Source organism: Haliotis rubra, unplaced genomic scaffold (assembly GCF_003918875.1).
Source record: "Haliotis rubra isolate DU_JTF1 unplaced genomic scaffold, ASM391887v1 Scf567, whole genome shotgun sequence".
In the NCBI taxonomy this organism is placed as follows: domain Eukaryota; kingdom Metazoa; phylum Mollusca; class Gastropoda; order Lepetellida; family Haliotidae; genus Haliotis; species Haliotis rubra.
Genome location: NW_025767265.1, coordinates 294,727 through 322,012, shown reverse-complemented (window position 1 = coordinate 322,012; position 27,286 = coordinate 294,727). Strand labels below are relative to the sequence as shown.

The following is a 27,286-nucleotide window of genomic DNA, read 5'->3' as shown; positions in this document are numbered from 1 at the left end:
GGGGGCACATATTTTGTACATAAATTTTAGGGGGTATCATTCACATTGTACATGCTTCTCCATAAAAATCATCACCACCACCCCTAGCCATAAATTATGAACGGTCCCTCCCCTCTGGTTAGAGTAAACATGATACGACAATGTTGTTGTTTAGCCTTGTAAATACGGTAAATTAATAAAACGTTGGTTTTAACGTCGACATATAGAAAAGGGATACATGTCATAAAAAGCCATTCGATTATGGTTTTTTTTCAATTGTACGTGAATGTTTTAGTATGCGTTTATCATAAATTTAAGTTAAATGCTTTTTGTATTTTTGGGGGGAACAAACATCGAATAATATAGCTTATATGTGTCCTTTTCGTCATCAATAATTTGGAATCTGCCTATTTGCATAAAATGCTTATAAATGGCTAAAAATGTATGAACGACTTTCACTTGTTTTCGTTATGACGTAAGGCTAACCTACGAGGACATGACCCGGATCACGTGACCGAGGAGAGCACGAGGCCGCGTGCTGACAGTCAGGCACACAAACCACTCTCAGCATCTATTCGTCGGGGAAGAATGGGTCAAGTTGAACCCATGTTCTTACGTATATACTCAGTCTATCGTCACAAGAGACAACAAGAGATGTCCTTAGTCCCTGATATTCAACTAGTGACTGGCTGTAGTGATTCTTTTTCACCGGATTTGTATCATTCCTAGTCCGAACTGTCGATCTGCGTTCCACTTCATCTGACATGATGCAAAGGCTATCGCGATTCCAAGATGTCTTGCCTTTGGGGTCAAGGCGCATGGATGTTTTTTCAGCTGGAATGGTTAGACTGTTTTCAGATGAAGTGTTTAAAACGGAATATCAGGATCGAGAACGTTCAAGATCAGTGACATCATTTTATTACCAGAGTGCTATCGATCAAACAGCGGCCAAGGTATTGTTTATGAAAATGCGAAACATTGTCCGGTTTTCGTCCACATTGTTGTTTTACCAAAACATTACCATCTTTGCATATTTATTGAGTAAGTCAGTCAACGTAACATTCTAAACTTTTAGACATGATGTTTGCTGTCTATATAATTGTGATGTCATCCCAATAGACATATTTCAGGGTGAGGTAGCCACGCCAATATTGTGGATTTAGCTGGGTTAGAATCAGCTGATCGGTTAATCATTTCCTCAGGGCTGAGACTGCAGATACCAGTGAATCACATTATTACTGCCCATATCTGCTGCTACAGACACGGATCACATATAAATCAACAGCTAGTTCAAAGCCTTAGTGTTATACTGTCTCAACTCTGTCAGTTTGACAAAAACGCTTCGTATTCCCAGGGTCGAAACAAAACACCACAAAACTGAATGCATGGGACACAACTTAATATTCCTGACACCTATGAACATCATTTTAGAATTTTCTCAGAATTAGTTTGAGTTTGGGTAAGAGTTACACCTGTAATTCCCGCTTGAAATGTATCTATTTGTTAGGATTATTTTGAGGGATTAGCCTTAGGCTTTTTATAAGAAACACATTCTAAGGCATAGAATGATTGAAAAAATTGGGGGGTTACGTGTGGAAATCTTTCCGTTTTATCATGATTTGTAGCCTGGCTAACTTAATATTTTGGTGTAGGGAAGTCTTGAGAGTATGCAAGCCGGTTAATGATTTATATCTGGTAACAAAAGTATTGCGACAAACATACTGTACCATTTGCTGACATTTTTAGTAGAAAATAAATGGTAACAGGTTCCGGCAGTTGTTACTGACTGTTACATGAAATATGGTAATGTGACTTTCAATACATAGAATAATGGATTCGAATCATCTGTCAAGCAGAACATGTCTGTAATCCATCATATAATTGAAATAATCGGTTTCCAACATGTTCTATATGATGCATGAAATTCACCACCGGTATCCTATTGTGGACATTTTCAGATGTGAACAACATCTGCATCATGGTAACTGTTCTGTGCTGCGAAGCAGGCAGCCTGTAAGACATTTACACCATGACAGTTTTGACACAGACTGATTGTTTTGTAGTGGTGTGACGATTAATCGATATGCATCCATCCATGGGCTGCTGATACAGTGAATCGATACAAAGTTTTACATTGAAGTCTTTCCCGATACGATATTTCAAATGGGCCACGATACATCGATGTTTAACTTTGAATATTGCCGAATCGCGATATCTGTCAAGAAAAATGACTTGCTTTTGTTTGATGATTAAAATATATACTTACTTATTTTCCCTTCATATGTAAACGTTTTCTCGGAAATTCATGCGTCAAGAACTGTGTCAGACATGGCGCTCACATGTTATTAACATTCACAAAGCCCCTGCATAAACTTTGTTATCCTGTTTCCGAATGAACATTGAAAAATGCTGGCGGAATTTGAAGAAATACTTTAAAATGGTTTTGTTTGATCTTAAGGTGTTTTATAGTTGGTGTTAGAATTAGAGGTGTTAGCATCGTATACGTAACATATCACCACCCTTATATCGGGATTCGTATCATATTGCAGTTTCAGCATATAATACTTTGTCAATATATCGTCGTGACTAAAATGTTAGTATCTGGATGTATCGTATCGATGGTTGTATGCCAATACCAGCACTATTGTTTTGGACAGTATTTCTAGTACCGTTTTATACTTTTCAGGTGCTTTAATTTGAGTGACTGAACCACGACCTCATTCATATATTTTAGCTAGTTATGTCAGTGTAGGTGGGACTGAACAGGAAGCTACCAGTAGTAGCGGTCATCAATGAGGAAGTGAGATACTAGGTCTCATCACATGTACCTATGTCTGTGTACTCTTGGTCATAGATATTTGGGATCCTGGACAAATTTAGAATTGGGTTCCCAGGCATGTATATAAAAGTTATTCCCAGGGTAAGCAGTACCAGATCAACTAGGCATTGAAAATGCAGTTTGAATTGATGATGCTATATTTTGTCAAAATCTTTCATATTAATGGATTTGTAATTTGCATTGCTAAGCACTAAACATTAAAGCATTTGACACTTTACATTCAACACTTTACATTCAGCACTTTACATTTAACACTTTACATTCAACAAATAGTTACAGCTGTTGAAGTCCCATTACAAAATAGTGTATATAAATCTACAGGGTTTGAGAGTAGAGACTGTTAATATGTTGGGAGTGCATCTTGTGCTCTGATTCATGCTCCAGAAGATGTGGCACAGACAAGCTCAGATATATAGTAGATGCAACTTGCGGTATGACTTCTCATGGGTGTTGCACGGCTTGGGTGAGTCCAGCAACATTAAGTGAAGGGTCTTGTTGCCATCATCCAAACACTGCCCACATGTTTTTCAGTGAATTTGGAAGGTCGTTGTTGCAGTTGCACATTGTTCTGTGTGAACCATGTGGGTGGAGAAATGGAATGAGACCAGGGGCGGATCCAGGATTTTGAAGGGTGAGGGGTGCACATAAATCATGAAGTCCAAATGTTAAGGAGAAATGCACCTCAGGGAAAAACATTTCAGGGTGGGGGAGAGGTGGTGTTGACATTTATTGGATCAACATTAGTAGTATACACAATGGGGCTACGGGACCATTAGTCTAAGGTGCGATTGAATCTATCGACTATGGCTTGGCTACGGCGAGCTCCTGCCACACCTCGTCTCACTTGGACTTTGCGCTTGGTCAGCAGCTGTGTCACGGCTCCCATGAACTCACGTCCGGGATCGATTTGCAATACGGCAGGCCATGTCAAGCAACTTCGTTTGTATATGCGTTCTAAGGCTTTGGCAACTTCGTTCGAATCTTTGGTCATCAACGGTTCGGCTTCCTTGTAGCTACGTCGACGACTGTCAGGGCGTACTTGTAGGTGTTACGCCTCACCTTGTCGTGAGGGAGAAACAGGAGGTCGGCTTGGTGGACGCGATTCGGCGTTGAAATGTCGAATTTTCTTCTCGGATGTATCGAGGCGCCGGCAGATAGACTTGCCAGATGGCTTGTTTTTTAAGCCAAGCTTTGGCGACGTCTTCCGAGACTCGAGCGGCTTTGGCGAGTTTCGGGATGGCGTCCGCGCCTTTCCAGTACCCGCTCGGGCTGTAATAAATTTTCTCCATGATGTATGTACGCATGTGTGCGTAAGCGTTCAATTATTCGATTCGCGTTTGTGTGACTCCGTCGAGTAAGTGGTGACTCCGTCGATGGCGATCCATCGTTTCGTGTCCATGGGAGACAGTGAGATCTTGTTGATTCTCAGTCCGTATGTGTTTTTTCAACCACGTGGTTTTTCACGCCTTTCAGATTTCGTCGTTGGTCGGCTTACATCTTGGGTCTCAAACCGACGTACTCGGCGATCGGCGTGCCCACGCATTCGTCCTTCACCTTGCCGAGCACTTTTGTTGACTTGTCTGTGCATAGGGTGATCTTTAGGGTAGTTGCTGGTGTCGTACAGGTGCATGTGTTTCTTCATGTCCTCGTACACATCCTCGGTGTGAATTTCCATCAGCAGGGACTGTGTCAGTGTACAGCACTTCGCACCTGTTGCCGTACTGCTTTTTCAGCTCGTTGTAGTAGAAATCGTACATCAAGTGTTTGGATAAGTCGAGGATGCTCATCCCCATATAAATGGGCCGGTTGAATTTGATGTGCCTTTTCATCATGTGCAGTGCTGCCAAGTCGTCGTCGAATATTTTGCTTCGGTTGAACGCCGGACTAGCCATGAGTTTTCCTCGCTGTCTCTGACTAATTTCACGTTAACATGTTTTCTCAAATTCTCCATCGTCTTGCCGAACACTGTGTGGTTCATGAGCTTGTACAAGTTTTTTCCGAAGTCGCTCGTGGCTTGTTTTCGCAGATTCGTGTTCAACTGAATGTAAGGTTCCATCCATGGACTTTGATTGGACTGGAGCGTCATTTCATTCCCAGTGACAAGTACAGCTGCAGATTACGATAGTGAACGACATATTTTGACTTGTTCATCAAGTTCGGCACGAGTTTTTCGATGTTAGCCGGCTTGTTGTCACCCAGCAAGTTTCGTTGATATTTGGGCATCCAGTCCGGGTTCACCGTCATTTGTTCGGGAGCTAGCGGATAGCTGTTGTGCAATTCGTGTAGTTCTGCGGGATAGTCCAAGTCCACTTCGAGCACGTAGCCTTTGTTTGAATCCGGCGCGATGCTATTCACGTCAATCGTGAGGATACCCATTTGAATCCCCCGGTGTGGAGATACTGACTCATGGCCCAGCTGTACAGGTTGTTGGCGTCGAGATAGAATAAGAGTATGTGTTTGGTCGGTTTGCCGGGGTTGTGACCAGGAACGTACTTGTTGTTGGCTTTGGCGTATCGTTTGGAGGTCATGGAAATCCCACCTCGCAAGCCTTTTTCCACGAACAGGTGCATGTCGTAATCCGTCGGTAGTTTCAGCTCCACGCCGGTCTTTTTCAACAAGGCGTCCCAAGAGAGACCGGGGGATGAGAAATACCACGCTGGGTCCAGGTCGTACTGTTTCGAGCATGTTTTTCTGAATATCTCGAACACGTCGGCCAGCACCAGCACGTCCGTTTTCAAGTACAGGTCGTGGTAATTGCCCAAATTCTTGCAGCCCAGTTTGTCCCACACGTTTATCGTCTTCAGAGATATTGGAATCGGTCAAGTTGCTGTAAAAGCGGTCGATGGGAGGTAATCGCGTCTTGTCGAACTTAGACCAATCGTCCATGTACTCGTAGGGGCAGAGGTCGAGTCTTGGCGTCGGTGTATCGATTGGTGATGACGAAGTCGTCCGTGTCGTTGGCGTTCACCAGACTGTCTAGAGACGACAGCAGGAACTGAACGCTATCGATAAATTTCAGACTGTCTAACAAGAACGAGATGTATTTTTCCATGTTGTTGGGGATGCATGTTATGTTGTCGTCGAACGTGGTTGACCATAGTTCTCCCTAGTAGATCGTAATTGACCCTACTGTTCCTGTAGTTTAAACGTGGTTGAGCATAGTTCTCCCTAGTAGATCGTAATTGACCCTTCTGTTCCTGTAGTTTGAACGTGGTTGACCATAGTTCTCCCTAGTAGATCGTAATTGACCCTACTGTTCCTGTAGTTTGAACGTGGTTGACCATAGTTCTCCCTAGTAGATCGTAATTGACCCTACTGCACCGTTGTGTTGACCGTAGTACACCGTGGTAACCTGATACTATGATGAAACTAGGGTTTACTACGTTAATCACTACAGTCCAGTAGAGCAATGTTCATGACTGTTAAGTGTAATATGTGACCGCGCCTTAAACCTTTACCCTTGAAACCAAAGCGCAATGAAATTTTTTTCAGCTTTTTGGTCTTTAACAAACCTAATTAAGATGCGCTGTGCAAGCAAATATGATTGCATTTCACAACAGCTGCATAGTGCAAATTGAACTTGAACGTAAGGGAGTGGTATATTGATTCAAACACTACCTGATACCACACCGCTTAACTCGTCGTGTACAACAAGTTTGTTTGTTCCATGGAAAATACAGAGGCCAGTAGTAGCTAATAGGACTGGTACGATTCATTTGCATATTTGGTGAATCGAATCCTATGCTTTCATGAATTCAATTCATTATTTGCGATCACTGGAATTGAATATTCCTAAAAGTAATTTTACATGGAGTGTATATACTTGTATTTGGGTTTTATTTATGAAAGCATTGCATGAAAAACCAGGCAGGATAATAGTTAACACTCTTATTTAATTTGACAATAATGTGGTCACTTGTAACTGTCTACATAAATCTGCATGGTCAAAACATGTCAAAGAATGTGTGTTATTGTTTGAATATCATGAATAATACATAAACTGTATATTGTACTTGTTACCCAATATTTGTATCATGTATCATATTTGCCTCATAATGGATTTGTTGCAATCCTAGTAGCCAGCTGGATTTGTAATTTCTTATGACGAAGAGTCAGATTTGATTGGTGCAGTGGTGCCAGTGTGATGTGTTAAGCACATTTCTGGTGCAGAGGTTATCCCTTTGTTGGTCAATCAGTGCTCTTGAATCTCGCAAGTTGTATGTCATGTTGTAATCATGTTTCTTCTTTATATTGATATGTAGCTGTGCTGTGACATAGGCAGTGCTAATTATACAGCCATTCAATAATTGTGAAACATCATTATCAGGTACACAGTTAGCAGGACTGCAGAACATATTGAGCTCTGTTCAAGCGTGAAACCCGATGTTATCTGTTAGCAACAGTCCTGCAGGCTTGCTGTTATAAATGTTTCAAACGACTGACTTTAAGAATACATATTGTTGGATGGATAGACATCAAAACGAATTGTTCAGGGAAGGCTGCTGTGTGGAATATAGAAATGTAGTGTCATAAGTTATAAGTAACATGAATGTTTTTGAACAAGTCTAGTACAAGTGATAGCATGGTTAGATGTAAATCATGGAACTCATGGTGGGTATTTGGATTATATGTATTGTGTATGAATAAAGCTTAGTGTCTGAAAATTTGATATGTCCAAGTTACTGCATTTAGACTGAAAAAATAGCCCATGTGAGATGGGATATTCAGAACCAGGGGAAAATTTAGACTTGCTTCATTTAGGGACTATAGGTTTAGTCAGAACTGGGCTTCAAGGAAAATAATATATTTCACGGACGGTGTGCCAGGACTAGTGCTGGTTATCACTGACGATAGGCAGATCGATCGATAATTGGATCACAGTTATCAGTTGTAATCATAAACCCCACCACAAAACTCATGTGGGCAACAACAGGACAGTCACAACATTGTGTATACGAAACAGGAACAATTAGTACCACGATTGAGACGATCCAGGATACTTCCTGTGCAGAACCACAATTGTATATGTTGTTTACATTGCAGTTTTTTTAGTCAGTTGTTTATGTCTTGATTTAACAAACATAACGATAAGAAACATACTTTCTAAAGTTTAATTTGATGTTTCTATTCTTTTGAATATCAGTTGTCTCATCGATAATCGCTGACACAAGCGAGGTCAATCGTTTGCCAGATTATTCGATCAGTCGCTCCAGCACTATCCAGGACCCTTGTTAATTCTGACCTGTGTTGTCACACTGTCCTAGCTCCACCTTTAGTCATGGCCTTCTCCAACTCGGAGTGCAGAAACGTCAGTGTGATCCTGGTACATACAAGACTGACAGATTTAAATAAGTCTTTATGATGTTTGGATAGTTACCCAAACACTAGAAATAAGTATACTACACACTCATCTCTTCAAGTTATTGTAACATGTGTCCTAATCTGGAGGTTGATGCATAACTTGGGCGTGTATAACTTTAATTAAGTTTGCAACTGCCCTGTACCAAGTGTGAGTCAATGTATGTCAGTTCAGATATAAAAGCTGTGCCAACATGGTGGTCATGGCCAATGCCAGTGATGACCTTGTATGTTAATAGGGTACAAGTGAAGTGTGTGTTTGTCTGACCTGTCACTGAATGCACTGACCTGTTTTGTACAGCAAGATGGGACTCAGTCAAGGAGGTTAACTCTCCCCATGAGAATTCTGGAAACATGCTGAAATGGTTCATTGTTTTGTTTAATATCTGACTGATAAAAATTGTAGCTAATACTTGTCATGTAACTAAAGTTGCATCTAAATGTGGAATGTTGAGATTAACTGTTCAGATGCTGAACGGACGGAATAACCTGAGACATTGACAGGGCTCCAGATAATTTTTCAACATCAGGAGTACGTACTCCTTATTTTTTCAATATAGGAGTACTGGATAAACTTAAGAGTACATTTAGAGTACTGAATGGAATTTAATGGTGTATCAGTAATCTTGTGTTTCGTTTCATATATGCACTACAACATTGCTAGTCTTGTGTAAACAGGTCAATAAACAATAAAACAACACTCTTTCAGATAAATATACGTCTGTAAATGATTCCAAGACCATACACCATTGCTGTGGTGCGTATGTGCTACGTTTTCTAAATTATTTCCTACCGTATCGTGCATATTTTTTATCCGTACATACGCCGATACGGCCCTTATCTGGAGCCCTGCATTGAAATGAAGTGGACATTACGACATGTGAAGACCAAGAGTGTTAACGTGCTAACATGTTCTGAAAACTATGTCAACTATACTATACTATACTATACTATACTATACTATACTATACTATACTATACTATACTATACTATACTATACTATACTATACTATACTATACTATACTATACTATACTATACTATACTATACTATACTATACTATACTCAATAGGTCAAAATTATGCCTGTTAGATAAACATGTCAATCAGTCCAGAGGGTTATATGGTGACCCATCAGATCATATTCATCAAGACTAGTTGACCAATATCTCACAGAACTGAAAGGGGTCACTGATAAGTGAGTGAGTGAGTGTAGTTTTACACTGCTATAGCAATATTCCAGCAATATCACGACAGCAGAAACCAGAAATGGGCTTCACACATTGTACCCATGTGGGGAATCGAACACAGATTGTCAGTGTGATGAGCGAACACCTTAACCACTAGACTACCCCACCACCCCAGTCACTGATAAAGCTGTATATCGCTTGTTTGTGTAACAATTTATTGACATTTTTTTTTATGTGTTAAGTAGCTCCGGGATGTAAACAAATGTGATTCCCTTGTGTAAAGTAGATCTGTTTACCCCTAAAACACAGTTGTACCAAGGGGCTTGAGTGTAATACACATTATAATCAGTTTAGTTATTCTCCCTAGTGTGCAGGGGTGCTGGGGCAGCCTGGTGGTTAAAGCATTCGCTCGTCATGCTCAAGACCCTGGTTCGACTCCCCACATGGGTACAATGTGTGTCCCCCGCTGTGGTATTGCTGGAATATTGCTAAAAGCGGCGTAAAACTAAACACACTGTGCAGACCTTCCTCCTGCATATTTCACACTGACATTACGGGACAACACACTGTGGTGTTTCCTTCCACTGCCCAACTACTGCCATTCAGTGGTTTAGATCATAATAATTCCATACATCTATTTTTTCATTTTTTGAGGGGGATGGGAGTTCGGTATGGGATATTATTTTCAGTCATAGTTGAGATACCATTTACATATAGCAGTATGCACTAGAAATTTTCATCTGAGCCAGGAAGGTTTGTTGAAACCATATAAATTTATTTACTATTCCTTGACTTTATTACACATACATGTTGCACGTGGTCAACCTGTTCACTTATGACAAGTTGTAGCCGTTGCTGGAGATGGACTCCATTGTTTATACACTTCATTGCAATACAACAGTTGTCTGAGACAACATGGGTAGGAATGTGATATCATGTAAAGGAGCGTCCAGTGTAAGATGGTGCCTAATGGTGCCAGTACTGACACAAAACCTGCCTGACCTTGGTAAGATGTAAACAAGTTAATGTACAGGGGGAAATGCTGACCTCATTCAGAGGAACTGGGCTTTGCTATTTATAGCAGCTGAGAACAAAACAAAGGTATAGAAATAGACACACAAGTCTGTTAGCCAGAGAGTTGGCAGCAGTCTAGCCTTGCTATAAGGCTCCTTATATGTATATCATATTTGTAATCTGGGAAATATGGTTTAAACTAAATCATTTAGTTACAGTGAGTGAGTTTAGTTTTACGCCGCACTCAGCAATATCCCAGCTATATGGCGGCGGCCTGTAAATAATCGAGTCTGGACCAGACAGTCCAGTGATCAACAACATGCGCATCGATCTACCCGATCCCGTTATTTGCCACTTACGACAAGCATGGGATCCTGAAGACCTATTCTAGCCCGGACATTAACAGGTCCATTTATTTAGAGACTTGTGCAGGTATAGAAGCAGTACTCTGCTGTAATAATCCAAATACACACTGCTTCAAAAGATATACTAAGGCCCTACTAATGTTGGAAACAAATATTTTAAGAAGATTTGACAGAAGACCCCCCAAATAATTAAAAAGTAAAAGTAAAATAATGTGAACTTGTGTGAATTTGATCATTAAATCTGAATTTAGTCAAATGCTCTTTAACAGAGTGTGCTGAGTAAGTAATAGCCCATGAAATAACATTGAATCAACTGACAATGATCCATGAGCCATCTTCATGGGTGTAAACACAAACTACCTTTTGGAAAGTGGTCAGGATTGTAGCCTCAAAGTTTTGTGACAGGCTGTTTAATTAATTACACTTCCTTCCAACTGCACTTTTGTAGATGATGACTCAGACACATCAATTAAAATCTGAAAGAAATAAACCCTGGTAATATAATCTGGATGAAAGGAACAGTACACAAACAGCATGTTAAATACAATAGGCAGCTTGTTGATGCAACATTATACCGGCTATATTCACCCAACTGGATATATTGCATACTTGTCAAAATGTTCTTTGTTTGATGATTCAGAGACGTTTATCATTTCATGTTCCAACGGATGGTTGATATCCTTTGGCAGGTGTATGTGGCAGCTTTTGTCTGACAGTTTTTTAATATTTTTAGCCTGTGTATTAACCTGCTAAACGTGTTCCGATGTGGAGAGGGGTGGAGCAAAAACTAGGACAAGGCTCATTTAGCAACATTCAGTACGGTAATGTGCATACCCTGACTACTGCAATTTAGGTTTTTTATTTTGAATTATTCAGCTTTGAACATCTGGAGGTTGTCATTGTAAAACACATCCAGAAACAGGCATTGTTTAATTAGCAAGTACATGCTTACCAAGCTTTGTGTAAACAAAATGTATGTGTGTGTGTTTGCATGAGTGTGTGCTTGCGTGCGTGAGTGTGTGAGTGCGTGCGTGCATGCTTTTAGCGAACCTTGCTCACATAGTATAGGCTTGTTTCATTTCATATGAGTGTTTGAAACCCTATTCCAAAGTTATCACCTATGTCTGCAGTGACCATATTCACATGTGTCTATGCCCCATGGGATTTCTTGGTTAGAATAGCCAGCTGAGGCTGATAGTAAAAGTCCTGATATGTGACATGGTTGATTGTGTGTCATTGTTGGTTCTGATATGTGACATGGTTGATTGTGTGTCATCGATGGTTCTGATATGTGACATGGTTGATTGTGTGTCATCGATGGTTCTGATATGTGACATGGTTGATTGTGTGTCATTGTTGGTTCTGATATGTGACATGGTTGATTGTGTGTCATCGATGGTTCTGATATGTGACATGGTTGATTGTGTGTCATTGTTGGTTCTGATATGTGACATGGTTGATTGTGTGTCATCGATGGTTCTGATATGTGACATGGTTGATTGTGTGTCATTGTTGGTTCTGATATGTGACATGGTTGATTGTGTGTCATCGATGGTTCTGATATGTGACATGGTTGATTGTGTGTCATCGATGGTTCTGATATGTGACATGGTTGATTGTGTGTCATTGTTGGTTCTGATATGTGACATGGTTGATTGTGTGTCATTGTTGGTTCTGATATGTGACATGGTTGATTGTGTGTCATTGTTGGTTCTGATATGTGACATGGTTGATTGTGTGTCATTGTTGGTTCTGATATGTGACATGGTTGATTGTGTGTCATCGATGTTTCTGATTGTTGCTCACGATACCAACCACCTGATTATATCGCCCACATTTAATCATTATATATACCGGACATATTGCCGAGCGCAGTGAACGCAGTTTTGAACAACAAATCTTTCACAGATAATCGCATTTGCATCAAAATGAGCTTTATTTTGAAACACAGTACTTGTGTAGTATTGTCTCATCATGGTCAGTAGCATGAGGACACTTGTGTTGATTTCAACAAAATAAAGTATTCTTAGAGTGTAATGTTTATTTACTGTATGTCCTGCTGTGGTTTACCTGTTGGTTTATGGCATGTCTAACCCACAGATACACACACAGCCTGGTACATCATGATGTAGTCGGGTGGATTAAGCACATAAAGGTTATGGCATTGCACATGGCAGTATTGTTTAACTTACATGAAGGGCTGTGAGTACATGCACATCCTCAGCCAAGATGGTTGCGCTTCAATTCACACAGGCAGGAGAAAAAAACATTTCCACGGTAATACAAATTATGGTTATAAAATTACCAAAATCAGGTGTTTGCCAAGTATAAATGAATCTTCCTGAATCTGCTCACTAAACATTTGCAAGTATACTGATGGTAGATTATGAAGCAACACCTAAAATCTGAAGCTACAAAAGAGTTTCAGATGCATGTTTGGTACACACAATTCAACGCGAACTTCAAAAATGGCATGTGAAGACATTCTACACTATCTTGAAAGTAACTGCAGCGACACAACACAGTCTGTTTATGAAATCAAGATCATTTATTCCATTGGAGAGGTATAGTGGTAAATTCACCAATAATGGACATAACAAAAGGTATTCACATTTTGATAAAAAAAATGTCTTCATCTTGCCAACTCTGTAATGTTTTGTGGAACAGTAGAACTTCTTGAAATGGAATCCACTGAAGTTGACATTTGAAACAATAACTGGGTCATCAGTAGTGTGGGTATCTGCCACGAGCCTGAATCACCTCCTGACAGCGTCTCCTTGTCGATAGCATGAGTTTACGAAAAAAAAGGCATGGGCAGATTGTTCCATTCGTCTAGCACGGCCTGCCTGAGTTGTCGAATGTTGGCCATACGCCTACCAATCACGTCCAACACGTCCTCGATCGGATTAGGATCTGGACTTACACTTGGCCAATTGAGGGATTCAATGTTATGCTGCCTCTTAAGGTCAGTAATGATCCTTGCATGATGAGGGCCCGTCCTGCAAGATGTGCGCAACATGAGGATTGGCATGCAGAAATGGCAGCAGAGTGTTCTCGATGATGTCCAACCATACTTCTCTGCATTCAGCTTGCTCTGTATGTCTTTGATGTTTGATTGGCGAAGTTGATTTGCAGACCAGAATGGTTCCTGGCGTGTCATTCGTATTCTTAGCAGCCGTCCTACCACCCCTTAAATCGGTCTTTTTTGAGTCGACCTCCACCAGCGGCAACCTTGACTTCACCTGTCCTGCAGGTTTTTTTTCAGCAACTTGCTGATGCCACTGTGACAGACGTTAACGCATCTTACAATCTGTCGCAAGGACATACCACCTTCTCTCATGAATACAATTTGCCATTTTGTGGTCTCAAATAACTGGTTGTAAGCCATATTAATAAACCATCAACTCACACAGTACTGCTCTCGAAACAACATATTGTGAAATATGTACGTGTATGCATCTCACCTGCATGCACAAGCAAAACATGTCATGCACATGCATATTGTTTTCTGAAATGGAGAGACGAACATGTAAGCCACGGAAAACTGTTATTCATTCGATGTTTTCATTTGAATGGTTTCATTTACATCATGTTTAATCAGGTGTTGCCTCATGTTTTACAATGAGTATATGTTGTTACTCATGCAGTACATGCACTGTGGAAGGTTTATTTCATGGATCTTTATGTTGAACACTTTTAGTATCATTACATTAATGTAATGAAAGATGAAACAAGGTGTTTGTTTGAATGACCTGTCCTTGATGTAGGTGATTTGTTTGTTGCAGCCATCAGTGCGTCTTACCCCCGCTGCTATACTGTATGCTGGACGCAGCTCCGACCAAAGTCATATCTTGGTGAGTGAATAGCTGGAGGCCGTGGTCACCTATATAGGGTGGTGTGCACAGCAACATGGCATGAGACCAGTTACAGCATCTAGTTGATTGGTATAGGGAGGTGTTGGGAATGTTTGGTTTGAGAACTTACCAGCTATATCCAGGGCGGTGGGGTAGCCTAGTGGTTAAAGCATCCCCTTGTCACACTGAAGACCCAGGTTTGATTCCCTACATGGGTACAATGTGTGAAGCCCATTTCTGGTGTTCCCTGTCGTGATATTGCTGGAATATTGCTAAAAGCGGTGTAAAACCATACTCACTCACTTACTCCAAGCTATATCCAACTTAACTGAGCAACATCAAAGAAGCTATTCATTTTTACTATATACTCTAATTTTTTACCTTTGGGTATTTTCATGAAAGAAGCTTTTTTTTTCACCCCTGCCATCATGTTATACATTCAGTGCATGTTTCAGAACAAACTTGTCATTTTAAATTCTGCTCATTCCTATTAGGTGCTCCCTGAATACCTCGTTTAATACAGGGCGGTGGGGTAGCCTAGTTGTTAAAGCGTTGGCTCGTCACGGCGAAGACCCGGGTTCGATTTCCCACATGGGCACAATGTGTGAAGCCCATTTCTGGTGTCCCCCGCCGTGATATTGCTGGAATATTGCTAAAAGCGGCGTAAAACTAAACTCAGTCAGTCGTTTAATACATGATTCAGATCTTGTTTGTGAAACAAACTAACTGCAGGTTTAGTAGCAAGTATAAAACAGCCTTACCATACTCAACATACTCAAGGCCCTACTGTATGGTTGTAGTGTGTGTTTTGTTGTAGAAAGTTGGTAATGTATATATATGGTTTTACTGAACATCCTGTGTTGGCATTTGTTATTTTGTTTGTTTGTGAACATGTTTTTCATTTATTTTAGTAAATTATTAAAAACAATGATAACACAGACTTCAAAACTGGTTGAAAAGCCTTTATAAATGTTTCTGCACAGAATTCAACAGTGTTGAAGTGCTAGCAATACTTTTTTGAGATGGGGCCAGTTTACCTACCTGTTTAACCTCTGTAATGACTATCATAAACATGTCAGGATATTGAAATGTCTCCAGGCTTGTCTAGATGTATTATGATGCACATGACAGAAGGTTGTTGAAGTATGGACCTTGATGAGTGAGTGAGTGAGTGAATATTGCGTAGTGCCACATCGGCAGTGTTGCAGCCATGCCTGGCTGGCTATATATGTGTTTATAATGCAGGCCAAGTATGTAAACCATGAAATATGAAATCTTTTCAGCATTTCAAGAACGATGGCTTATTTCTGGATTCTTTGTTTTCAGCGAAGTGCCCAGTATTTACACAAAGAACTTCCTGTTCGCATCGCACACAGAATTGCAGGTTTCCCGGGGACTTCCTTTCATTGTGGGGTGTAACCCAACCATCCTACAAGTTGTGAGTAGAGCCGTGCTTCAGTCACGCTAACTCAAGTGTCATGGTACATTTACCATCTTCTGTACTAAGCTATACAGTCCCCTTGAGATGTAGACTGGAGTGAACGTTTGGCTAAGAATAGAAGCAAGTGTGATCTCTAGAACATGTTGTAGAGATTTAACTGGTGTTAATTTAATGCATTACAACTGTTTTTTGCTGCCCCAATGAAGCTTCAAAGTCTGGCCTGGCAATTAATATTGAACTGCACAGTCACGCAACTGTTTATGTTCATTTGTCTGTTGTGAAGTTTTATGTACATAATTTTGTGTTAGTCTAGACCCAGCACTTGCATATTAACCCAATTCAGTACCCAAAACAAATAATCAAATCTGTTTAGAAATCTTCCTTTCTGTGTAACCAGACAGCAGTTACCATGGATACAGGTAGATGCCAAGATTGCAATCTGCTGGAACTGTGTGAGACGTTCAGGTGAAACTGCTAGTTGTGGTTGTGATCTACTTGAACTCACACTGTGTCAGGGCTGCAGTCAACAGGGGAATTCCTTCATCACTTACCCTGGTGTTGAGACTCCTTGATGCATATTCCATTTCTGCAATAACTCTGTACAAATGCTTTGATAAACTAAGAGTAATTCACCATGTTAAGATTTGTGAAATCAGTTTGAGCCAGTACAACAGTTGACAGTATGCTGAGGTGTGTTAGTCTTCAGCGACCGATGCTTGTCTTAAGTGGCAACTAACAGGATCGGGTGGTCAGACTAGGTTGACACATGTCATTGTATCTCAATTTCTTAGATTGATGCTCATGCTGTTGATCACTGAATTGTCTGGTCCAGACTTGATTATTTACAGACCGCTGCGATATAGCTGGAATATTGCTGAGTGCGGCGTTCAACAACAAAACACCACCACCACACACAGGTTACAGAATGTGTGACAATACTGACACAATAGGTTCTAGGATGTCTGGTATGTAAAGAGGTTATCTGATAGCAACAGTGATGCCCACAGTGGTAGGATTTCCTCAACAGCAAGTGAATTTCGTGTACATGCATAGGATCTTGCCCAATATTCTGTATTAATGCATCACACACAATGCAACTTTTTCGTTTCTCAAACTTGGCATGTTCATATTTGGCCACAATTACTTATTCCTTTTACCATGGTAACAGTGTCTTTCTCAACTGTTTAACTAAAAACAAAACTAACATTTCCTAAGCCAGTATTACAGTAACTTCCTTGAACTGCCATTACATTACAATCTCTTCTTCTCTTTCTTAACTGTTATACATAACATTCAACGATTTTAGTCTCTTGTATGAACTGTCTTTAGCTACCACTGTTACAGTATTTGCCTTGAAGTCTTACGCCATTGTTACAGCTGGTTCCTGGAAGTGTTACAACCTACAAGGTTCTTCGTGTTACAGCACACCAGTCTCACCATGGTTATGTGTCGTTCACTGCTAAACATGTGTTGTAGAGTTTCCATGAATTGAATGACACCATACAAATGTATTTTTAACCAGCTTCTGGTAACAATTGTACATGACTCTAATAGACAGAACTTCTGTTGATGTTGCTCGTGGTGAGACACCAATACAACATGGACCCATGAAGATCCAGGTTAGAATTGGTCTTCAGTAACACATGTCATAAGAGGCCACTAACAGGATTGGGTGGTCAGACTCGCTGACTTGGTTGACACAGTCATCGTGTCCCAATTGTCTAGATCGATGCTCATGTTGTTGATCACTAGATTGACTTGATTATTTACAGACCACCCCAACATGGCTGGAATATTGCTGAGTGCGGTGTAAAACTAAACTCACTCACTCACCAATACAAGAACTTTTTAAGGATTATCAACTATTTTGCTTTTCAGAAGACTAGGTATTTGCTGTCGGTGACAGTAAGCCGTAACATTTGTGTCGTCTATATATTTTCAGCATGAGCTGTATATCCGGGCGTTCCATATCCTGTCAGAGATGATGCCAGTAAGTGAAGTGTTAACTGATTGCTACAGGTGGTAGGACAGTAGTATTCGGATAGCACTGATCAAATCACAGGTAGAACTGCTGTGTAGTAGGGCTCAGATCTTTTGTAGGGCTCCAATTCATACTAGGAATTGAATCCTGTTTCTTGTATACAGATGTATATCTATATCAAAAAGAATCCCAGACACCACGTAAATAATCATTAAGGACTTACATATATGGCAACCCTGTCTTCATTAATAATCATATAGTTTGATGGATACTGTGTATTCAACTGACCATGAAATACAGTCAAACATTTCTTCTTCTTTTTCATATATTGTTGCATTTCACTTAATGTTTGATGGATTAGAAAGAAATATATAAATCCTGCTGATTAGGCTTGATGTTGTCTGCCAGGTAGTAAATCCTGCTGATTAGGCTAGACAGGTGGGACACACCCAGACCTAGAAATATATAAATCCTGCTGATTAGGCTTGATGTTGTCTGCCAGGTAGTAGACAGGTGGGACACACCCACACCTAGAAATATATAAATCCTGCTGATTAGGCTTGATGTTGTCTGCCAGGTAGTAGACAGGTGGGACACACCCACACCTAGAAATATATAAATCCTGCTGATTAGGCTTGATGTTGTCTGCCAGGTAGTAGACAGGTGGGACACACCCACACCTAGAATCTGTACTTTACTAAGAAAGTGTAATCCCAAATAAAACATACGTTCCATTTGACCACTTTCTAAAATGGCATTGTGTATTTCATAGCTTTAGGCGGTTGTCTGTGGGAGCCACCCACACCTAGAATCTGTACCTAAATAACACTTATCAGAGGGGTACACAAAGTCCAAATAACACTTATCAGAGGGGTACACAAAGTCCGCAGTCTAGACTAACTGTTGTCCGACTTCCATTTTTGTGGAAGCTGCGGTGGCTGAGCGGGTTAGGCGGCTGACTTTGTGTGCTGACGATTAGGTGCCTGGCTCTGAGGGTGCAGGTTCGAATCCCAGATGGGACTCAACCCCAAAAGTACTAGAATCTGTACTTTACTAAGAAAGTGTAATCCCAAATATAACATACGTTACATACGTGGCATCGTGTACTACATGTGCTTAGTGTCAGTGTTAGTATATGATAGACAGAGAGCATTTAGATGCCTTGTCATATCTACTTTTATTCTACTCATGACCCAGCAGATTTACACCATGTGTGAACGTAGTTGCTTTGTGTGTTTATGAACATAGGGTGTCACACCGTTGCCTTATTTATGGTAGATGTAGATAGAATACCTAATGAGCAAAATGTTCTCTGATGTGAGATTATCTTGAAGGTGAAATGCTTGCAATACATGCGATGATACTGGTTACCTACCTGTGTCAGTATTGACTCAGTATTATATGGTTGGTACTGAGTCAGAACAGGGTGGGTACCAGTACTGGATCAGTATTAGATAACTATGAGTAAAGTATTGGCTCAGTGTAGGGTCAGGTGAAAACATTCCCGTGAAACTATACCCACAATAGGTTGTCCAATAATATAGTACAGGGTTCGAAATACCCCATATATTAGGGTGCCATAGCACAGTAAATATTGAAATGGCACAGCTAAAAAATGTTCTCTTGCCTTTTTGACATGCCTAATTTTGTAGAGACTTTACTTACATTTAGTCATTTAATCCCCAATTATTTTTTTCCAAATTGAATAATACCATACATATTTGAATGCTCATAAACCCATTTCTTTATTTAACATTAAATTTCAAATGATGATCATCATTGTCATTTATTCTAAAAACATGTGGGCATACTCGATTTCTGAAAGGCACACCTAAAATATTTGTCTGGTGCCCTAAGGCACACTTAGAAAAAAAAAGTATTTCTATCCCTGTAGTAAATAAATCTAAACAGGGAAGAGTCAGGAGATACCTGAACTCAATCACCCGTGTGACCGACATATAGATTGATAGGCTCAGAGAATTATATTAATATATTCCTCCCAGACGGATACCAACAGGTGGTTGTTGAGGTGGGCTGTGTGTGGTGGTTGTGACAGGTAACGGGGGCTATTGAACCCTCTACAGCTGCTCCCTGTGTATTGATTCTGTGGCTAGGAAGTGGGACATGTGTGGTCGAGGCTTTCATTCAGAATAACACCTTTACACTTGGGGACAGTGGATATGTGGTCCCTTGAATGTCGAGGCTTTCATTCAAAATAACACCTTTACACTTGGGGACAGTGGATATAATGGTCCCTTGAATGTTGGAAGAGGTGACTGAATGGGGCTGGTAGTCTGTGAGCTGATAGTTCACTATGTCATAGCCTGACTGTATGGAACATTGCATCAAACCCAGGGTTAGATCTTGTATCCCAAGATGAGACCAATTAAAGCCTGACTGCATGGAACATTGCATCAAGGCCAGGGTTAGATCTTGTATCCCAAGATGAGACCAATTAAAGCCTGACTGCATGGAACATTGCATCAAGGCCAGGGTTAGATCTTGTATCCCAAGATGAGACCAATTAAAGCCTGACTGCATGGAACATTGCATCAAGGCCAGGGTTAGATCTTGTATCCCAAGATGAGACCAATGGAACATTGCATCAAGCCTTGTATGATGAGACTGCATGGAACATTGCATCAAGGCCAGGGTTAGATCTTGTATCCCAAGATGAGACCAATTAAAGCCTGACTGCATGGAACATTGCATCAAGGCCAGGGTTAGATCTTGTATCCCAAGATGAGACCAATTAAAGCCTGACTGCATGGAACATTGCATCAAGGCCAGGGTTAGATCTTGTATCCCAAGATGAGACCAATTAAAGCCTGACTGCATGGAACATTGCATCAAGGCCAGGGTTAGATCTTGTATCCCAAGATGAGACCAATTAAAGCCTGACTGGAACATGGAACATTGCATCACTGCATGGAACCAGGGTTAGATCTTGTATCCCAAGATGAGACCAATTAAAGCCTGACTGCATGGAACATTGCATCAAGGCCAGGGTTAGATCTTGTATCCCAAGATGAGACCAATTAAAGCCTGACTGCATGGAACATTGCATCAAGGCCAGGGTTAGATCTTGTATCCCAAGATGAGACCAATTAAAGCCACTTGCTGGTAACTGTGTGGACTACTATCCAACATGATGCCATCAGTCTCACCTATCCTCTAAATCCACCTTTATTGTCTGCTGTGTTGTTTTTCATGAATCAGTATAATGGAAATGAGGCAATTTTACACTTACATAAATATTGTAATGATATATGTTTGTAATGAGATCCACACGTATTGTAGGTGTACATATGTGATGAGACAACAAGGTGATATGTGGACATCAACATATAGCAGCTGTCCGTCACTGGTAATGCGGGAACTGGTTCCCCACATCACCCACGTCCACCATCACCCCACGTCCACCATCACCCCACGTCCACCATTGCCCCGTCCATGGCGTCATCCCCACATGCACCCACCCCACCATCACCCCGCCCACCACCCATCACCCCACCACCATCACCCCGATCTCACACCATCACCCCACGTCCACCATCACCCCACGTCCACCATCACCCCCACCATCACCACCACCATCACCCCACGTCCACCATCACCCCACGTCCACCATCACCCCACCATCCCCACCACCATCACCCCGTCCACCATTGCCCACGTCCCACCCATCCCACGTCCACCATTGCCCACCACCATTACCCCATCCACCATCACCCCGTACCCGTCCACCATCGCATCCACCATGCCCACCATTACGTCCACCATTACCCCACGTCCACCATTACCCCACGTCCACCATCACCCCACGTCCACCATTACCCCACGTCCACCATCACCCCACATCCACCATCACCCCACGTCCACCATTACCCACTCCCCGTGCCCCCAGCACTCAATACTCTCTGTGACCATACTTGTGTTGAGAGGTAAGGAACAGTGAATCAGGTGGCTTCAATGTGTAAGCTTGCTGGTATTGTTATCAGCACTTGGTTGATGTTGTTAAGATTAAATCAAGTTTAGGTTGTCATGACTTGCCAGTAATTTTGGCATAAAACAATATCCACTCACTCAATCATGCTTACACCCGTGAAGATCCGGGTTAGAATTGGTCTTCAGTAACCCATGCTTACACCCATGAAGATCCGGGTTAAAATTTGCCTTCAGTAACCCATGCTTACACCCATGAAAATCCGGGTTAGAATTGGTCTTCAGTAACCTTCACCCATAAGATCCATTGCTTCAGTAACCCATACTTACACCCGCGGAAGATCCGGGTTAGAATTGGTCTTCAGTAACCCATGCTTACACCCATGAAGATCCGGGTTAGAATTGGTCTTCAGTAACCCATGCTTACACCCATGAAGATCCGGGTTAGAATTTGTCTTCAGTAACCCATGCTTACACCCATGAAGATCCGGGTTAGAATTTATCTTCAGTAACCCATGCTTACACCCATAAAGATCCGGGTTAGAATTGATCTTCAGTAACCCATGCTTACACCCATGAAAATCCGGGTTAGAATTTGTCTTCAGTAACCCATGCTTACACCCATGAAGATCTGGGTTAGAATTGGTCTTCAGTAACCCATGCTTACACCCATGAAGATCTGGGTTAGAATTGGTCTTCAGTAACCCATGCTTACACCCATGAAGATCCGGGTTAGAATTTGTCTTCAGTAACCCATGCTTACACCCATGAAGATCCGAGTTAGAACTGGTCTTCAGTAACCCATGCTTACACCCATGAAAATCCGGGTTAGAATTGGTCTTCAGTAACCCATGCTTACACCCATGAAGATCCGGGTTAGAAGTAAAGGATAAAACACGACTCCGAGGTCTTGGTCGGGATTGTAAAACCTGAGAGCAACACCCATGAAGGACCGGGTTAGAATTGATCCTCAGTAACCCATGCTTGTTGTAAGAGGAGACTAACGGCATCAGGTGGTCAGGCTCGCTGACTTGTTTGACACATGTCTTTGTATCCCAATTGCGTAGATCGATGCTGATGCTGTTGATCCCTGGATTGTCTGGTCCAGACTCGATTATGCTCAGACCGCTGCCATATAGCTGGAATATTGCTGAGCAGAGCCTTAAACAACAAACAAAACAAAAACACTGATGCTTGTGACTTTGATTCTCTACAATAGCTGTTTGCATGAATCATCCACCCCCAAGTTTGAATCCACCTTCAATCCCTCCCATTAAGACATGTTTGACACTGATATTGTGTATATCTGTATGAAAGAATATCCCTCCCCTGCACCAGTTTCATCAATAGCAATAACTGACTAAAGTAAGGCCAGAAATGCTTGGAAAATGCTTTTTGGCAACTATTTGACAATGGTTGATATTTCAGATTCAAAACTCATATCAATACATAATCATCCATACCACCATGACCTAATATGGCATATGAGAAATCACGATGTACCATTCCCTAATCATAATGATTACTCATAAAATATCGAAAAATCCATGGTAAAAACACTTCTAAGAAACAAACAATACTGTGACCCACCTGGCAGGCAGACAGGGTGACAGCGTTATGTAAGGCATGGGCAGTGCATGTCAGGGACCGTCTCAAAATATCAAGTGTCAGTATCACTGCTGGTCGAGGACTCTAGCGGAATTACACCAGGACATTTGTTATATCTTTGATCTCATCTTGTATTTTAGCACACGGTGGTGGGATTTTGCGTTCAATAAGTTTATGAACTGCACGGCGTATGACAGCCTTATCAAAGCTATCCAGTTTGTGTGTCCTACCTGGTTTTGAATTTGACACGACCCCTGAGGTAACTGATTTGTTTACAACTTTGTAAACCTGACTATATGTCAAATTAAGGGCTTTACACATTCTATAGTAAACCCTGTCATAGCTGACGAGAGGTTTCCCCCTTTCTTTCTCCAGTACGAAATACTGGTATAAATTTGAAATTAATTGCTCTGCAGAGATATCAAGTCGCATGTTGCCAGTTCAATGCTCATACACGAAGTGAAATGTCTATGGGTGGCGCGGTGGGCGAGCTGGCTAAGACGCCAGGCTAGTGATCCAGCGAGGTTGAGGTGCCGGGATCGAGCCCACCTGTGACCGGGTGTAAAAACCTTGGAGTCAACTTTCTGTGCAGACTCTTTCAGTGTTGTCACAACCCCTAGTGTACAGTACACATCCCTGTGCACTTAAAAGAACCCACGAATCCATTGGTATATGACCAGATGGTGGCCACATGAATACGTGCAAACACCTAGTTGCGGGTACAGCAACGTGCAGTGAACTTGGACAAAGTACTGTGACTATGTGTCCCAGTCCACCCAGCTGTGAATGGGTACCTCGTTAGGATGAGAAAGCCACAATAACTCGGTGCGCCTAGTGGCTGCAAGAGTTGTATACTCCCCAGGGAGTTGAGATTGATAATACGATGTGCCATTGAGATTGACATCCAATGATCGAGGGGAAAATACCAGCGCCTTGAGCATGCACTAGTTGCCTGGATATGTGCGCTATATAAATATCCTATAATATGGGTGAACAAGATTATCTATGCGATTTGAATTAAGACTTTTTACGTAATTATTTTGAATTTTACTACTACAACAGTTCCATCTTTTTCACATATAGATGTTCAGAAAAACAAAACTTTTTACAATCATTTATGTAATTTAATTAGTTGAGGCTATATGAATAATTATAGTCTGTATTTCAAAACTACAGTTTGTACTTAGAATATTTACGATTGTTGTTAAAACGTCAAAATTTCCTCCAGTGAAGTCACCCCTCAAGTGCATTTTTTCATCTGAGCTTTAATTTCCAACTAGGTAGAGGCGTACATGTGTCATATATGTTCTTTTATCTTGTGTCAAATTCATCATATTGATATTAAAGTCAAAAGGCATTTTCCAAGCATTTCTGTCCTTACTTTAGGTGTATTGAACAAAGACTAGTTGAAAAACAGGTATTTAAGAAGAGACAGTGTGTTGTTTATTTAAAAACACAATAAAGTGTGTTAACCTACAGTCTCACCAACAGTGATACGCCGATGAACACTGCCAGTATTCCAGCGCCGGTTGGCTGGCAACAAGTCTGGCTGAAGGTGTGCAGAGTGCAGAATCTGACATTCATTCTAACACACAGTAGATACTGACTCCAGTACCAGGTAGCCCCACACATTCCACTTATTGGTACCTGACCCCTGTCACTGACTGATGGTAAACTGGTGGTAGACTGGTGCCAGGCTGTCACATCTGGCCTTGGGATCAAGGGTATCACTTGTTTTCAAGTGTGTTGGTGTGTTCAAAGATCCACAGAATGGTAGCTTGTGTAGTCTTGTCTGTTAACCATGAACTGGTCGACACCCAATGTCTTGATGTTGGAGGGAGTTCAAAGTAACTCTGGGTTATTTAATTGTTACATCCATTTAACCCTAGCACTTGCAGGGGCTTCAACGACTCCACTATGAGGTGACCATGAATCATATCATGGATGTGCAATGTATGTTTTTCACGAATTCAACAAGTCAGCAGTCGATGTATTATTCAGTTTACTCAGTGAAACAATAACAAAATAGGTTATTTGACATGTTGTGACCATGTTGACAGTGTTAATGTCCCACGACAGTGACCAGCGAGCACATTACTGTCAAAGTTCACATACAATGTATAAGGGTGCGACTGTTATCCTTTCTGGCCTCGATACATTCCTTTGTTATCATGCTTTGATTAAAAAACACAGAAGTTGAAGTGAAAAAACACTCTAAAAAACAAAATTGTAAATTTTTTCGATTCTTGTGATTGCAAATAATGAATGTAACTCATGTAGGGAAAGGATCTGATTCAATGACTGCGTAAATCATAGCAGCATTAGTGTGTACTCAAGTCCTCTGGGCGGAGGCCTGTGTTGTTTTGTTTCTTAGCCACGCACCCATTGATACACATTGTCTTGTTGAATTGAGTAGTCAGTCATACATGTTTGTAACTGTTTACCTTCAGAATAGTAACAGTTTCCAGGGAAATAACATGCCCAGTAGGTTCTTTCATTCCTTTTAGTAACTTTCAAAAAGTACTGTTTTGTCAGGGAGAAATTTCTGCCATCAGGGTGCCACAGAATCCTTATGGGAGAAAGCTTTAAGGGAACAGAAAATCTTTTTCTGAATTCCAGGAAGTAGGTGAATTTTGACATGTAGGATATATGTACTGAGATCATATACAAGAAGGATATATGTACTGTAGATCATATACAAGAAGGATATATGTACTGTAGATCACAGACATGAAGGATATATGTACTGTAGATCACAGACATGAAGGATATATGTACTGTAGATCATATACAAGAAGGATATATGTACTGTAGATCATATACAAGAAGGATATATGTACTGTAGATTATATACAAGAAGGATATATGTACTGTAGATCACAGACATGAAGGATATATGTACTGTAGATTATATACAAGAAGGATATATGTACTGTAGATTATATACAAGAAGGATATATGTACTGTAGATCATATACAAGAAGGATATATGTACTGTAGATCATATACAAGAAGGATATATGTACTGTAGATCACAGACATGAAGGATATATGTACTGTAGATCATATACAAGAAGGATATATGTACTGTAGATCACAGACATGAAGGATATATGTACTGAGATCATATACAAGAAGGATATATGTACTGTAGATCATATACAAGAAGGATATATGTACTGTAGATTATATACAAGAAGGATATATGTACTGTAGATCACAGACATGAAGGATATATGTACAGTAGATCATGTACAAGAAGGATATATGTACTGTAGATCATATACAAGAAGGATATATGTACTGTAGATTATTATATACAAGAAGGATATATGTACTGTAGATCACAGAAATGAAGGATATATGTACTGTAGATCATATACATGAAGGATATATGTACTGTAGATCACAAACATGAAGGATATATGTACTGAGATCATATACAAGAAGGATATATGTACTGTAGATCACAGACATGAAGGATATATGTACTGTAGATCATATACAAGGACATATGTACTGTAGATCATATACAAGAAGGATATATGTACTGTAGATCACAGACATGAAGGATATATGTACTGTAGATCACAGACATGAAGGATATATGTACTGTAGATCATATACAAGAAGGATATATGTACTGTAGATCACAGACATAAAGGATATATTTACTGTAGATCACAGACATGAAGGATATATGTACTGTGGA

General features: G+C 40.7%; 1 protein-coding gene across 1 annotated transcript in view; it reads left to right on the top strand.

Moving 5' to 3' along the window:
* The first annotated feature begins 495 nt into the window (after nt 1-495).
* LOC124254155 (3-methyl-2-oxobutanoate dehydrogenase [lipoamide] kinase, mitochondrial-like) overlaps nt 496-27,286 on the top strand; it is a 64,431-nt gene continuing 37,640 nt past the window's right edge. Inside the window, 5 exon segments of the mRNA XM_046688029.1 lie at nt 496-932; nt 14,531-14,599; nt 15,926-15,988; nt 15,990-16,037; nt 17,983-18,030. Of these exon segments, the coding sequence (XP_046543985.1) occupies nt 744-932; nt 14,531-14,599; nt 15,926-15,988; nt 15,990-16,037; nt 17,983-18,030 (417 nt within the window). The 5' untranslated portion in view covers nt 496-743.